General features: G+C 42.1%; 3 protein-coding genes across 4 annotated transcripts in view; 2 read left to right on the top strand and 1 right to left on the bottom strand.

The window, feature by feature from the left end:
* Positions 1 to 134: 134 nt before the first annotated feature.
* nkrf (NFKB repressing factor) lies at positions 135 to 4,502 on the top strand. Its single transcript, XM_083981312.1, has 3 exons — positions 135 to 495; positions 873 to 997; positions 2,177 to 4,502. Exons 2-3 carry the CDS (start codon positions 907 to 909, stop codon positions 4,477 to 4,479), a joined length of 2,394 nt encoding a protein of 797 aa, XP_083837438.1. The 5' UTR covers positions 135 to 495; positions 873 to 906; the 3' UTR covers positions 4,480 to 4,502.
* Positions 4,503 to 5,312: 810 nt separating this feature from the next.
* Positions 5,313 to 9,153, bottom strand: LOC310992711 (ubiquitin-conjugating enzyme E2 A). Of its 2 annotated transcripts, XM_083980865.1 has the most exons (7): positions 8,965 to 9,152; positions 8,251 to 8,302; positions 7,448 to 7,528; positions 7,190 to 7,215; positions 6,750 to 6,839; positions 6,516 to 6,604; positions 5,313 to 6,339 (listed from the first exon to the last, which is right to left on the bottom strand). In XM_083980865.1, exons 3-7 carry the CDS (start codon positions 7,471 to 7,473, stop codon positions 6,211 to 6,213), a joined length of 360 nt encoding a protein of 119 aa, XP_083836991.1. In that variant the 5' UTR covers positions 7,474 to 7,528; positions 8,251 to 8,302; positions 8,965 to 9,152; the 3' UTR covers positions 5,313 to 6,210. The 2 variants fall into 2 exon arrangements, with proteins under 2 accessions (XP_083836991.1, XP_083836990.1); XM_083980864.1 differs by lacking the exon at positions 8,251 to 8,302 and having other exon boundaries at positions 5,315 to 6,339; positions 8,965 to 9,153.
* Positions 9,154 to 11,697: 2,544 nt separating this feature from the next.
* Positions 11,698 to 11,911, top strand: part of elf1 (E74-like ETS transcription factor 1) — a 40,379-nt gene continuing 40,165 nt past the window's right edge. The window contains exon 1 of the mRNA XM_083980620.1: positions 11,698 to 11,877. The gene's annotated coding sequence lies outside the window, so the exon portion shown is untranslated. The remainder of the gene's footprint in view (positions 11,878 to 11,911) is intronic.

Genomic DNA, 11,911 nt, shown 5'->3' with positions numbered 1-11,911 from the left:
CAGTAAGGCGTGTGCTCTGACTATAATAACCCATTCACTTTGTAAAGCACATGCTATTGACTCAGACGGCTCCAGCGCCGCGACATCAGCCCGCTGAGCCTGAACTGTCCGGCGGCAAAGCATTGTGGGTCAGCGCGGTGGCAGCAGCCGCCATGACTTTACTGTAGCCGGACCAGAAAATGGATGCTTTACTGCTGTAGCAGAGCTCGCATCTCTGTTTTAGAGAGATATTTAAAACTACCACTTTTCGGAAAGTCGCCTTAAAAAGAGACGAAACTGAATGTCTTCATTTTCTGTGAGCAGCTTTAGTAGCGATAGAAAAAAAAACAGTCTCAGGTTAGCTGCTACAGGCTAGCTGGCTAATGCTGGGCTAGGCTAGGCTAGGCTAACACGATAATAATAATAGTGATAATAATCCCTAAAACAAATCAAAGCAGTGTCTGTTTCTCAGCGAAAAGACAGTGACATAAGTTGGATCAAAGGCTACACCTCACGGTAAGAAAACGGAGCATCAGAGTAAGTAGAGGGTTGTGTGTTTTTACAGCTGTGATGTTTATCCGGCAGCTAAACGTGTTGCCCTGTCGGCCTACTGCGTCACTCTGCCCAGGCTTTGTGTTGCCACGAAACCCTCCTGTTTCCTCGGCTTTTAAAACTTAATATCCAGTGTTCAAGTGTTAGGTTAATACACATCGTCCAGACTCATGGTATTTTTCAGCACAGCATGGTGCTGGCAGGTGGTGTTTGTGTCCTATGTAACGTGTTAGCCTCTGTAGGCAGGAGGGGGCATTAACTCATGATGTCCGGATATTTGTGCTCATACATTTCACCCTTTTCACATAATATCTGACTGACATATCTTACCTCAACCACAGGTATGGCCTGGATTTGATTTGGACGGTGCTGGTGATGGCAGAGGGGACTGACACTGTCGAAATGCCCTCCTTCGACCCAAGTCCTACTTCTGAAGCAAAAAAGAGACCTAATTCTTCTGATGGCAGTGAGTGCTGATCTGATCTGTCTGTGTCGCCTGCTCTGTCACCATTACGTCTTTATACCCAAAATAGGCAGAGGGATATCCTATAACATCTTTAGATGTTCAAATCTATATTATATTTCTATTCAGATGGTAATTAGGTAAAATAATGTTGATTTTCTCAGTGTGTAGGTTCAGGTTTGCCATACTCATGAGCAGCAGCAGTAACCTAAGTCTAGAGGTGGAGTCAGGTTTCTCCTGTGTAAATTGTGTAACACCTTTTGTATATGACACTGAGGTTCAAATTCAACGTCAGATTACTTTACTGCCATGATGTCGTGAGCACAGGTGGTGACTGGAATTTTCCTCTGTGCAGTTTTTACAACGGAGAAGACAGAAACATTCACACATACGTGTAAATAACTAATGCACATGAATGGTAATTGTTAAAAGCAACACTAAAACTAAAAGGTGATAATGACAATGATGGTAATGTAAAAACAATAACATAAATTTAGATCCAATATAACAAGTGGCAATAGAGCATTTTAAAACATGTCTCATTCATCCTGAATATGTAAATCTCTAAAAGACCACAAATTACAGACTAAAACATATTGCTAAAAACAATAGATTTTAGAAAATGAGGGTCAAGAAACAAATTTGATTGTCTGTGTTTTCCTCTAAGAATTCACAGCAGCAGAAAGTTTTCTGTGGGATTGACTAGACTTGAAATTACGGTATTCATGTTGATCATAATGAAGTTGCAACCACATGTCTTGTTTCTGTTTTTTAAACCACTGTTGGACAAAAGTGTAGGTATATAGCATGTAGGAATATGAAATCTGAAGCTTAAGCGTCCTGTAAAAGCTCAGATATGTATCTCTGTCATGATGGGAAGTAACATTTACCTCAGCTTCCTCTGTAAGTGGGGATGACTGAGGAACAAAGTGCATATTAGTCATTACTATCAGTGCCTGCCTAGCAGCCTTCAACCTGCCTGCCTACTGCAGAAACTGGGCCATTAAGTTCTGCCACAGCATCCTGTTTGAAGAAATGATTGAAATCCCCCTCTTAAAGCAGTTTCAAGGGACTCCTATGATGTTGACCTGTTTGTGCTTATCTTGGATAAATGATTTACTTTAATGTGCTGCAAGTTAAGGTTCAGTTTCTTAACCATTTACCTTTGTCATTTTATTGTAGAAGACGAGCCCATGAGGAAAATGCCTGTGTCAAAATTTGGTTCCAGACCTCGGTTTGAGCCTGTTTACTTTGTCAGTGGTGGAAGCAGTGGAGGAACCGGCACCGATGAGAAGGAGAACGATAAGGAGCGCAGGAGGAGTGATACGTTCGGTGTGAGACAGTGGGACTCTGAGCACTCCTCCTCCTACAGCAGCACCAGCAGAGCGCAGGGCTCCTCCTCCCTCAGGCCTGCTTTTGACAGAGTGCCATCGTCGTACAGCTCTGACTCCTGGGGTTCCCACAGAGACAGAGACCGGGACCGCGACAGAGACCGAGAGTTTTCGTCAGGTGGTACGAGCGGCTTAGGTTACGGAGGACGCGGCTCCACTTCGGGCTTCATGTCAAAAACACAGCAGGACTACACAGCCAAGTATGACGCCCACTCCGCTCGCGGTTCAGACACTTACTCTCACCCCAATAGGTACAATGGATACGGGGGAGCGAGCAGATCGGGAGGTTGGGATTCAGGACGTCAGGGTTTGGGGTACGGTTACCAGGACCGGCCGTCATCTAGCAGGCCGTTCAGTAGAGTCTACAACAGCCCGGGCAGGAGCAGTCCCACCACATCTCAGCCCAGCTCTTCATCGCAGCCTCATGCAATATCTCAGGCAACACTAGATGAAAAGCAAAGGCTGATTGCCAATGTGGCGTCTGCATTGGCCGTTGCTTTTAGGGACCCTATGTTTATGACTGGAAGTGAATCGCCAAACTATAATTTCATGTTGAGCCGCAGCATTCAGGCCTGCAAGACCAACCCTGAGTATATTTATGTCAACCTGAAGGATATTCCTCCAGCTGACTTGCCGAAGAACAGAAAAGTACCAACAGATGGTTATGCCTGTGAACTGAGATGTCAGGGTGTGTATCTCGCCACCGGATACTCCGGCAGTAAAAATGGAGCGAGGGACAGAGCCTCTGAGCAGGCGGTAAAACTCTTCCTGAAACCAGTTGAAGTTCGTGTCGTGCAGCGCAAGTACAGACACTCGTTGGTGAGCGACATTGTTGTGTGCCAGACGCACAACCCGACCCCGGCTTTTCTCCCCGCGCTCCGCAACCCAGAGGATAAACCGACGCCCAGCTCCAAGGGTCAATATGAGCCTGACAAACGGAAGCACTGGACAGAGTTTGTGGTTATGGACAACGCTCACGACGCCATCTGCATCCTCAACAACTCTGCGGCTTTTAACCGCATGAAGATAGACTACAAGTTCGACGTTCTCCCCAACAACACCGCTTGGCTGTGCAGCGTCTACCTGCAGGATGAGTTGGTGGCGCAGGCGACGGGCACTAAGAAGAGCTCAAAGCACGCAGCGGCCGAAGAGGCGGTGAGGAAACTTCGCATGAACCAGGCGCAGCGGCAGCAGCAGCAGCAACAGCAACAACAGCAGCAGCAGCAGCAGCAGCAGCAACAGCAATATCAACAATCGCAGTACTCCAGAGGAAATAACCAGTCAGATTCTGGTGGACGCTTCGGGCAACAGAGCGTCAAAAAGAAGCATCTGAGTGAGCTGGTCATCCTGGAAAACTCTGACAATGCTATCTGTATCATTAATGACACGGCACAATTTAATAAAGTGACTGCGGATTACAAGTTCACCGTTCTGCCTGATCATCGCTGGAGGTGCGAAGTTTACTTGGAGGGACAGTACGTGGCGACAGGACTCGGTCCCAAGAAAATAGTAAAGCACATCGCAGCGATGGAGGCTCTGGCCACCTTGAGACAGACGCAGGCCGTGGTCAAATCAAACCTAAGGAAAGAGGGCCACAGCGACGCCATATCCCGATCCCAGATCCTGGCTCGCTCTGGTGAGGAGGCCACGAAGCAGGAGATAAAGGAAGACAACATCGGAAACCAGCTGCTCCGCAAGATGGGCTGGAAGGGCGGCGGTCTGGGCCGAGACGGTGAAGGCATCGCAGAACCAATCAGGGTGAAGGAGCAGTTTTCTAGGGAAGGTTTGGGTATGGACACGGACAAATCTGGGAATCAGCTCAGCAAGCGTGACATTGAGGACATCATCCGTAACTACGCCAGTTCGGATCGCCAGGACGACCTCCGCTTCTCCACCGACCTCACCAACGACGAACGCAAACAGATCCACCAGATATCTCAGAAATACGGTTTACGAAGCAAATCTTACGGACAGGGACGGCAACGGTTCCTTGTTGTCAGTCGCAAAGTACACAAAGACCAGCTCATTGGTCAACTTTTACAGGAAGGACAGGTGGGACGATATGAGCTTGTGAAACCTCAGGCTTCTCACTAATTTGCATGCAAAGAAAAAATAAACTGTCATTAGCTTGGACTTCAGAGCAAATCACATTCAAGTGTAACTTCTGTGTTTATACTTGTGACAAATTTACAACACACATTAACTAATGAGAATCTTTCAGGTACCACCTGTGGTTTCTGCATTCCTTTGCCATGACATGTACTTTAGCTTTAGCAGGAGCTGTAGGATAAATAATTTAATGTCTCTTTTTGTCTCCTGCCATTCCACGTCCTATTCGTTTTCACATTTGCACAAGCTTGAGTTCAGTGCTTCGTGGCATCACGTCCTGACGATGCTGCAGTTTTATTTCATCAATTTGGAAAAAAATAAATGACTTTACAAATGTTTTTCCTTTCATCAAAATGATCTTTAATTTCGTGGCTATTTAAGGAAACCTGGCAGAAAATGCAGCTTTTCACTGCTTGTTTGTGAACAATGTAGACAGTTGACACATGAAAGGCAAGGATTAGAGAGGCATTATCATCGAACTGTAGCTAGGTGCTCATACCAGTCTGTACCATCACTGTAGTGATACATCTCTACTGAGAAATAAAACCTGCAAATGATGTTTGCTCTTTCAGCACCTGAGATCATTCTACAAGTACATGCTGCATTCATGATGTGAAAACCTTCACGATGAAAGTGTAAGCTGTGATCTTCGTTAAATGTCTGATGTGTTGGTTTGTGTGAGTACAGTTAACCTGTCTGCTTGTTTTCACAGCTGTAAAATCTGAATAAATTAAAACTGATCAACAGGCTGAACCTGGTTCAGATGGATATTTCTACAGTGCAAGTCAAAAAACAAAGCCAACTTGAGGTATATTTATTTTTATTTACAAGAAAATGTACAGTTTGTTACATGGGTTACCAGTGCAAAGTTTTATAATCTGGAAAGAGACACCATCCTGTTTAAACAGTACAATCAGCTCGTTACGAGAGCTGATTTTTAAGATTGTAAAATAGCATAAAAATGTTCTCACAAAGCCTTTAAATGTCAGCATTATGAAACTGTGCATGAAACAAAGTCAAGTGCCCAGAGAGGCTACTCAATGTCTTGTTTCAGTGTTGAAGAGGGCTGTACGTGTTCACCAAGATCTAGAAGATAATTGAAATACAAGGCATGGTTTTGCAGTTGAGAGAAAGGCATCTGTCGAGTTGACAACTTGTTAGAGGGATGGATGCCCATGCCAGGTTTATTTTTCTATCCCACTGAAAAGGCAGAAAGAAAACCAAAAAGGAGTGAGCCCACTGAAACAGGAGAAACACCCATGAACAGCTTTGTTTTTTGTTGTTGTTGCAAATATTAACTGTTGTATCTACACAGCAAACCACGCAGCAAGCACATCTAAGTAACTGTCACCAAATCATCCAGCCAGTTAAAAAAAAAAAAAAAAATTAACAGGTAGAAAAGTGACAACTGAGAGACCAGTCATTGCCTTTTTTTTGTTTTTAAAAAAAGAAAAGAGTTGGGGCACGTAGCAAGTAACCCAGATATAACAAGGTACATTAACTTTTACAAACATATGCTATTGCCCAACAATAGCTTTCGGCAGGAGTGAATGCCACAACACAACAGCATACAAACTTAGCAACAGTTATGGGACAAATATACTGAGAAGGATTTTAAGATGTGTAACTTTATTTTTTGTGAGATCAGTTGATTTCTTGATCGGTGGTTTCTTGATTCTGGGCTGGACACTGTTCATACTCGAACGTTAACTGGGGTCAACAGTCACGCCAACTCTGTTCAACAATAGCAGAAACCCTCTTCTCGTATTCACGCTTGTTTTCCTGGTACAGCTGGGCTGCTTGGCTATTGGCTGGACTGTTTGGGTTTGGCTCATCCAGTAAAGACTTTAAATAAACAACAGAGAATGTCATGGGGTTAGGTTTTAATAGTTTTTTCACATCATTTCTGAACTCGACAGACACTGCACATACAGATTACTTTTTTAATGTCACTACAGAATGGGCTTTTAATTTGCATTTGCATATTAAATGTTAACCTTCATAAAAGGGTGTTAAATTACCTGTATTGAAGTTAAGATTGAAGACACATCATAGGTTGGACTCCAACGATTCTGAAGAATATCTAAGCATATGCTGCCATCTGCATACACTGTGAGAGAGCAGAAACAATATTAATCTTTTTTTTATTTTTTTTATTTACAGAAATCGAGTCTGTTTTCCTGAGATAAATAACTATTGATTGCTGTAATTAATATTGTTAGAGTAATTATCCACACCAGGAAGTGCATACATACCATTTGGATGAAACATTTTGGAGACAAATCGCACTGTTGGAGGTTTATTTGGATATTCCTCTGTGAATTCAATGGTAAGTTTGAAGGTTCCTGAAAGTGAGAACAAGTGACATTGTATAAACTTCAATATATTATACTGAATTATAGTAATAATGTCAAAAAGAAAATGTCTTTATCAATTTGTCAGAGTCTGGCAGGTTGTTTTAGTGATGTTTACAGTCAGGAGAAAAAGTGCACGAGCCCGTTTGAGGGACATCGTTTTCTGCCTTAATGCGATCTGACCATCGAGGTTATAAATCTATCAGAGCTATATCAGTCAATATAATGTTACCTCCAAACCCAGAGCTTTGAGTCGTCATGGGTATTTGATTGATAGCAGAGTCGAAAAGAAAAATATTGCTGGAGGACACATATTTGGATGCGCTTTCAAGAGGACTTACCATCTTCAAAAGGTGTTCCCTCCGGTCTGAAATTCAGGGAATAAACAGATTGTAAATAAACCAGCTAAAGCCTCACTTTTCAACTTTTCATATCCTTTAAAATGCACTCAAGAGGCTGAAAAGTGGAGGTTTACAATGTATTCTGTATCCAAAAACAAGCAGCCAATACATGTGCAAAATATATACTGTAAATATATATTATTTATCAAAATATCTAAACCCATCTGTCATAGTGTTTAACAAATCCACTTGACTTACCCAAAAATGACAGCGTTCCAAACCATGATATTGTTTTCTGATGGCGCCCCACTAACTCCAGCTGGTGGATCCTCTTGCAGTCTGACAGAACCAGTAGAAGTACAGTGGCGTCATTAACAGGGCATTAAGTGTAGAAATCAAACCCATACTACCAGACGTTCTGTGCTATCAAACAATTATGTAGTGGGAGGAGTAGGTTATTAACATTAACAAGTGAGAGTAAAGCTTCTAATGTACAGCTGGGTGGTATATCAACATATTACAACGGGGTCTCTTTAGTTCCAAGACATTATAAGACCTCTTCATACCAAACAGAAAGTCACTAAATACCTGTCTCATGGCCATATGAAAGTATGAATGACAAGGACTACACTTATTTTAATTTATAATTTTGTTGAAATTCATCATCACATTTTGTTTATTATTTACCATCCAATAAGTTTTTTAAGGTTTCTGTTAAATTAACGGCTGAGTCGTATGCAATTAAATTGAGTTTTAATAAAATGACAGAGAAAACCTCTACAAATAAAACTTTAGGAAGGAAATGTTTTACAACTATGCGATTTAAGACTTTTTTTTCACATCTTCTGAATTTTGATTACATGCAGATATACTGTCTAAATGTTTTACCAATTGGCCAATTATCTTTGTAATTACACACCAATCATACTGGAGGAATACTGCTATGTGGTGAAAAGGTGATAAGCATTGTTACATTTTGTAAAAATGAACAATTCCTTTGACTCCTTGGTCACTTTGCCAAAAAATAATAATGTGATGATTGAGTTTGACAGTGAGCCAACCAGGATTAGGTCTTGATCTCTGTGACCGTCAGCACTGTTGAGATGAAGCATACTGTGGATCAGGGATAAGAAACCATGTGTCACAAGTTGACTGTGCTGAGTGACTGCATGGCAGATGGTTGTTTACCCTCAGGCTTTAGGCAGTGATCAATCAAGGTCCCTAGATCAGTGCTTGTAGAGAGAGCGAACAAACAAATACCGAAACGTTTCATCTGACTGTAAAAGGCCATCTGGCCAGTGACTTGAGTTGCATCCTCAGTTTGCCACTTTCACATACAGCAGCGGCACACAGAAATATAAACTGTTTTCGGACATGCTCTGTACGAAGCGATTATATTACACTGAATAATAAATAGTCAAATATACAGCAGTGAGTAACTTAGAAGTTACACAGCATTAACATCATTACTACTGACTGCCTTGCTAACGCTGATGTCAGCTAGCCTAACTAACGTGAACAATTATCGATACCGGTCAATAGCTTAGTAGTCATTTAGTTGACATTTCCAAAAAAAAAAAAAAAGAGGAGCAGGAGGCGACCCCAGGGAAGCTAAAATCGCGATTGTAACCCGCTAATGTTGAATATTTGTGTGAATTGTCATTTTTATGCTGATTTATAATTGTATTGCCGTTTAGGCTAACGCTAACAGGCTAGCCTCAGGTTGCTAACGTTGGCCACAACCACTGTTTGTCTGTTGTTTTTATATCGCTTACCGTTTAAAATCCCTCATTAAACGTCGTCTTGCTGGAGTTGACATCCTGTTTACGCAAAAAAAAAAAAAACTAAATCCTTGGCATAAACGCGAGCGGTTAAAGTTTAAGGGAAATGTATTATTTTGACGGTGTATTCAACTCCTAGCAGGCTAGCTGACGATTGCTAGTTTGTCAAATATTTGGCTGCCTTTGCTAGACTAAGGACGCTACCACTTTGACTAGAAAGAGGGCATTCACGTCAGGTATCTTTAAATTAATGAGCTGTATAGTCACATTAACGCGAATTAATAGTGTCACTGACCATAGTACTGTAATATACGTTTTTATATTAGTGAACAACTTAAAACCAAGTGCAAAAGGAGCTAAAATACTTTTTATATAGTTGATAGGACCCTTGTCTCTACACTTGCATCGGTCCGGTCCACGACAATGACGTCATATGTTTAGCACAGACTGTGCACCCATGTTTAGTTTTTTCTTTTTCTGAACACGACAAATAATTATGTGTTTTTAAGGTTTTGTCCGTCTCTCCTCTCCCAAATTCATACGTAGCATTGCCAATTTGTCGATTAATTCAACCTATAGTCAGTCAATCGCTTCAGTTATAACCCGTGACAACACAGGGTATTTATGGCTGACATCCTGTATTTAAGTTTACAGTAGCAGTAAAAGACCACTAGATGGTGGGGAGCATACACCAGTCCGACTGCCCAAAAGTCCGACGGCTCATTTCTCCGACTACCCATTCTACAGTGTTAAGGTTAGGTTTAGGGTAAGGTTAAGGGTTAGGGCTACTTAAGTCGGAGAATGGGAGGTCGGACTAATGGACGCAAAAATAAAGAAATGTATGGTCGGAGAAATGGGTAGTCGGACGGACGTCATGCGCCCCTAGATGGTATAGATCCCTGTGGTAAAACTATACGCCACGGCACTGGTTCGCCTCAAATGTATCTTGAAGCAACAGGGTTCCTCTTTTATTTTTAATTTTTATGTATCATAACCGATCATAACAACAACATAAGTAAGACAGCTATAGAGTGGAACAGAAAGAATAAACCACAATGGTAGTATCACAATGAACAATAAATAATATATGATATTGAAAATATTGAATAAAATACATTTAGCCCTTTTTGTGTGGTACACTGGACTGCATTGGTTTTCGCTAGGTGAAAACTGTAAATAACATTGATCAAGAAGAGCAATGCAATTTAAAAAAAAAGTGAAGGATATTATCAGATTTCTTAAAAGTCAATGGAGACTGTTGAAGACCCTGGGCAGTTGCACACTTTGCCCAGTTAGTCCAGTTCTAACAAGGAATAGAATAGAATAGAATAGAATAGAATAGAATAGAATAGTACTTTATTAATCCTAGCAACTCCAATAGAATGGAATAAACAGATACGACCATAGACTGTAAAAAGAAAATAACGTAGGCTAGCAATAATATTAAGGATACAGTAACAAAATCTGTATAAAATTACAAGGAGACATAAAAAAAAATTTTTTTCGGTATTCCTGGCTGTCAAACATAGGCTACACCAGAAGGAATATTAATTTGGAAATGTATATAAAAATAAAGAACAACTATGGGAGCTTAGGAGTTGCCGGACAGATAACGTTATGTGCTTTCTTAAAATAAATTATATTTTTTAAGAGGAAATTATACCCACATCAGACTATATTACAATGCAAAATCGTACCATTCATTTCAACCAACGGATGACAGTTGTGGTTAAAAACCAACCCTGCCACCTTTGTACACAGCTTCCCATATGGTCTAGCGGTTAGGATTCCTGGTTTTCACCCAGGCGGCCCGGGTTCGACTCCCGGTATGGGAACGTTCGCTTTTGGTTCTAGAACCATTACAGACACACATTCTAGAATTAGTGTCAGTTGTGGTCACATTCTAAACAGAATGAACATTATCGCCTCTGGTAGAAAGCGAACTCGGTCAAACTGTGGCGTGTTTCTCTCTGTTGGTCATTTGATACTGGATTCACCAACATGGAGTCATCGTTTCCAGGGAATCTGCTGCCTACAGACCCCGCCCTCTGAGGAGTTAACCTCAACTGCTCCCATCTCAACATTAAGGGCTTGGACATTCCCGTAAGATGCCTATTATTCTTCCCACATAAACTCCCCTGTGCCGTGCCCACACTACACTCATCGTAGTCTAACTCACAAACTCCATCGTGATCCTTACACGGCGGATTTTCTGTTGTTTTTTTTCCTTTCTTTGACCGCAACTTCATTTACTATTTGCCGTGTTGTTGTTGAGCTGTTGGTTTGGTAAAGCCACACCTGTTACCGCGTGACGATTTGCTAAACATTAACCGTCTAGCCCACCTCAGGTTGTCGCGCCAGGTCTGTTTAACTAACCAATGGGATATGACGCGGACACTTAACAACTTTTTCTAACGTCTTGTCTCTTCTCCATAACCACCGGCGTCCCTCCATGTTTATTGCTCAACTCCAGAAAAAAAAGCCCTTGTCCTCCTGACTCCTGACTCCTCTGGTCTCGGTATTTAGTTAGTAGCCTACCACCAGTGCTGCAGCAGCCAAACTTTTGGTCCGGGCCAATCATTTCCCAGGAAAATGTGACTGCGAGGAATTCCCCACGCATCAGCCTCTGTCGGAGAAAACTGCAACCTTGTGTCAGGAAGCACAAGAAAGCAGCAGCAGCAGCAGCGGCGGCGGGAGGAGGCGGGGGGGGTGAAGCGGACTGACGGACCGACGACTGTGTGGTGGTGATGAGGATGATGTAGACTGGTGGCTCCTCCAGCCGCGTTTTGTATCTCCAACTGGCACCGAGGATAATAATGTTTTTATAACGTGTTTGACCAGGACAAACACACTTACTGCCCGCTTAACGTCAGGGAATATGAACTACTGAGGACATCTGGTCACAGGGTAAGTCCACTCACTTGAGTGTTTATTAAAAAAA

This window comes from Trachurus trachurus (assembly GCF_905171665.1).
Source record: "Trachurus trachurus genome assembly, chromosome: 10".
NCBI lineage: Eukaryota > Metazoa > Chordata > Actinopteri > Carangiformes > Carangidae > Trachurus > Trachurus trachurus.
The sequence above is the reverse complement of the archived record's forward strand: the minus strand, read 5'-3'. Positions and strand labels throughout refer to the sequence as shown.

What these genes read in the sequence shown, in the direction of transcription:
- nkrf (XM_083981312.1), top strand. Translation starts at nt 907, where the DNA reads ATGGCAGAGGGGACTGACACTGTCGAAATGCCCTCCTTCGACCCAAGT. An exon ending in ACCTAATTCTTCTGATGGCA is followed by an intron (nt 998 to 2,176) that starts GTGAGTGCTGAT and finishes ATTTTATTGTAG; the next exon opens with AAGACGAGCCCATGAGGAAA.
- LOC310992711 (XM_083980864.1), bottom strand. Translation starts at nt 9,008, where the DNA reads ATGTCAACTCCAGCAAGACGACGTTTAATGAGGGATTTTAAACG. An exon ending in TGGAACGCTGTCATTTTTGG is followed by an intron (nt 7,216 to 7,447) that starts GTAAGTCAAGTG and finishes CCTGAATTTCAG; the next exon opens with ACCGGAGGGAACACCTTTTG. An exon ending in CAATCTTAACTTCAATACAG is followed by an intron (nt 6,340 to 6,515) that starts GTAATTTAACAC and finishes GTTTATTTAAAG; the next exon opens with TCTTTACTGGATGAGCCAAA.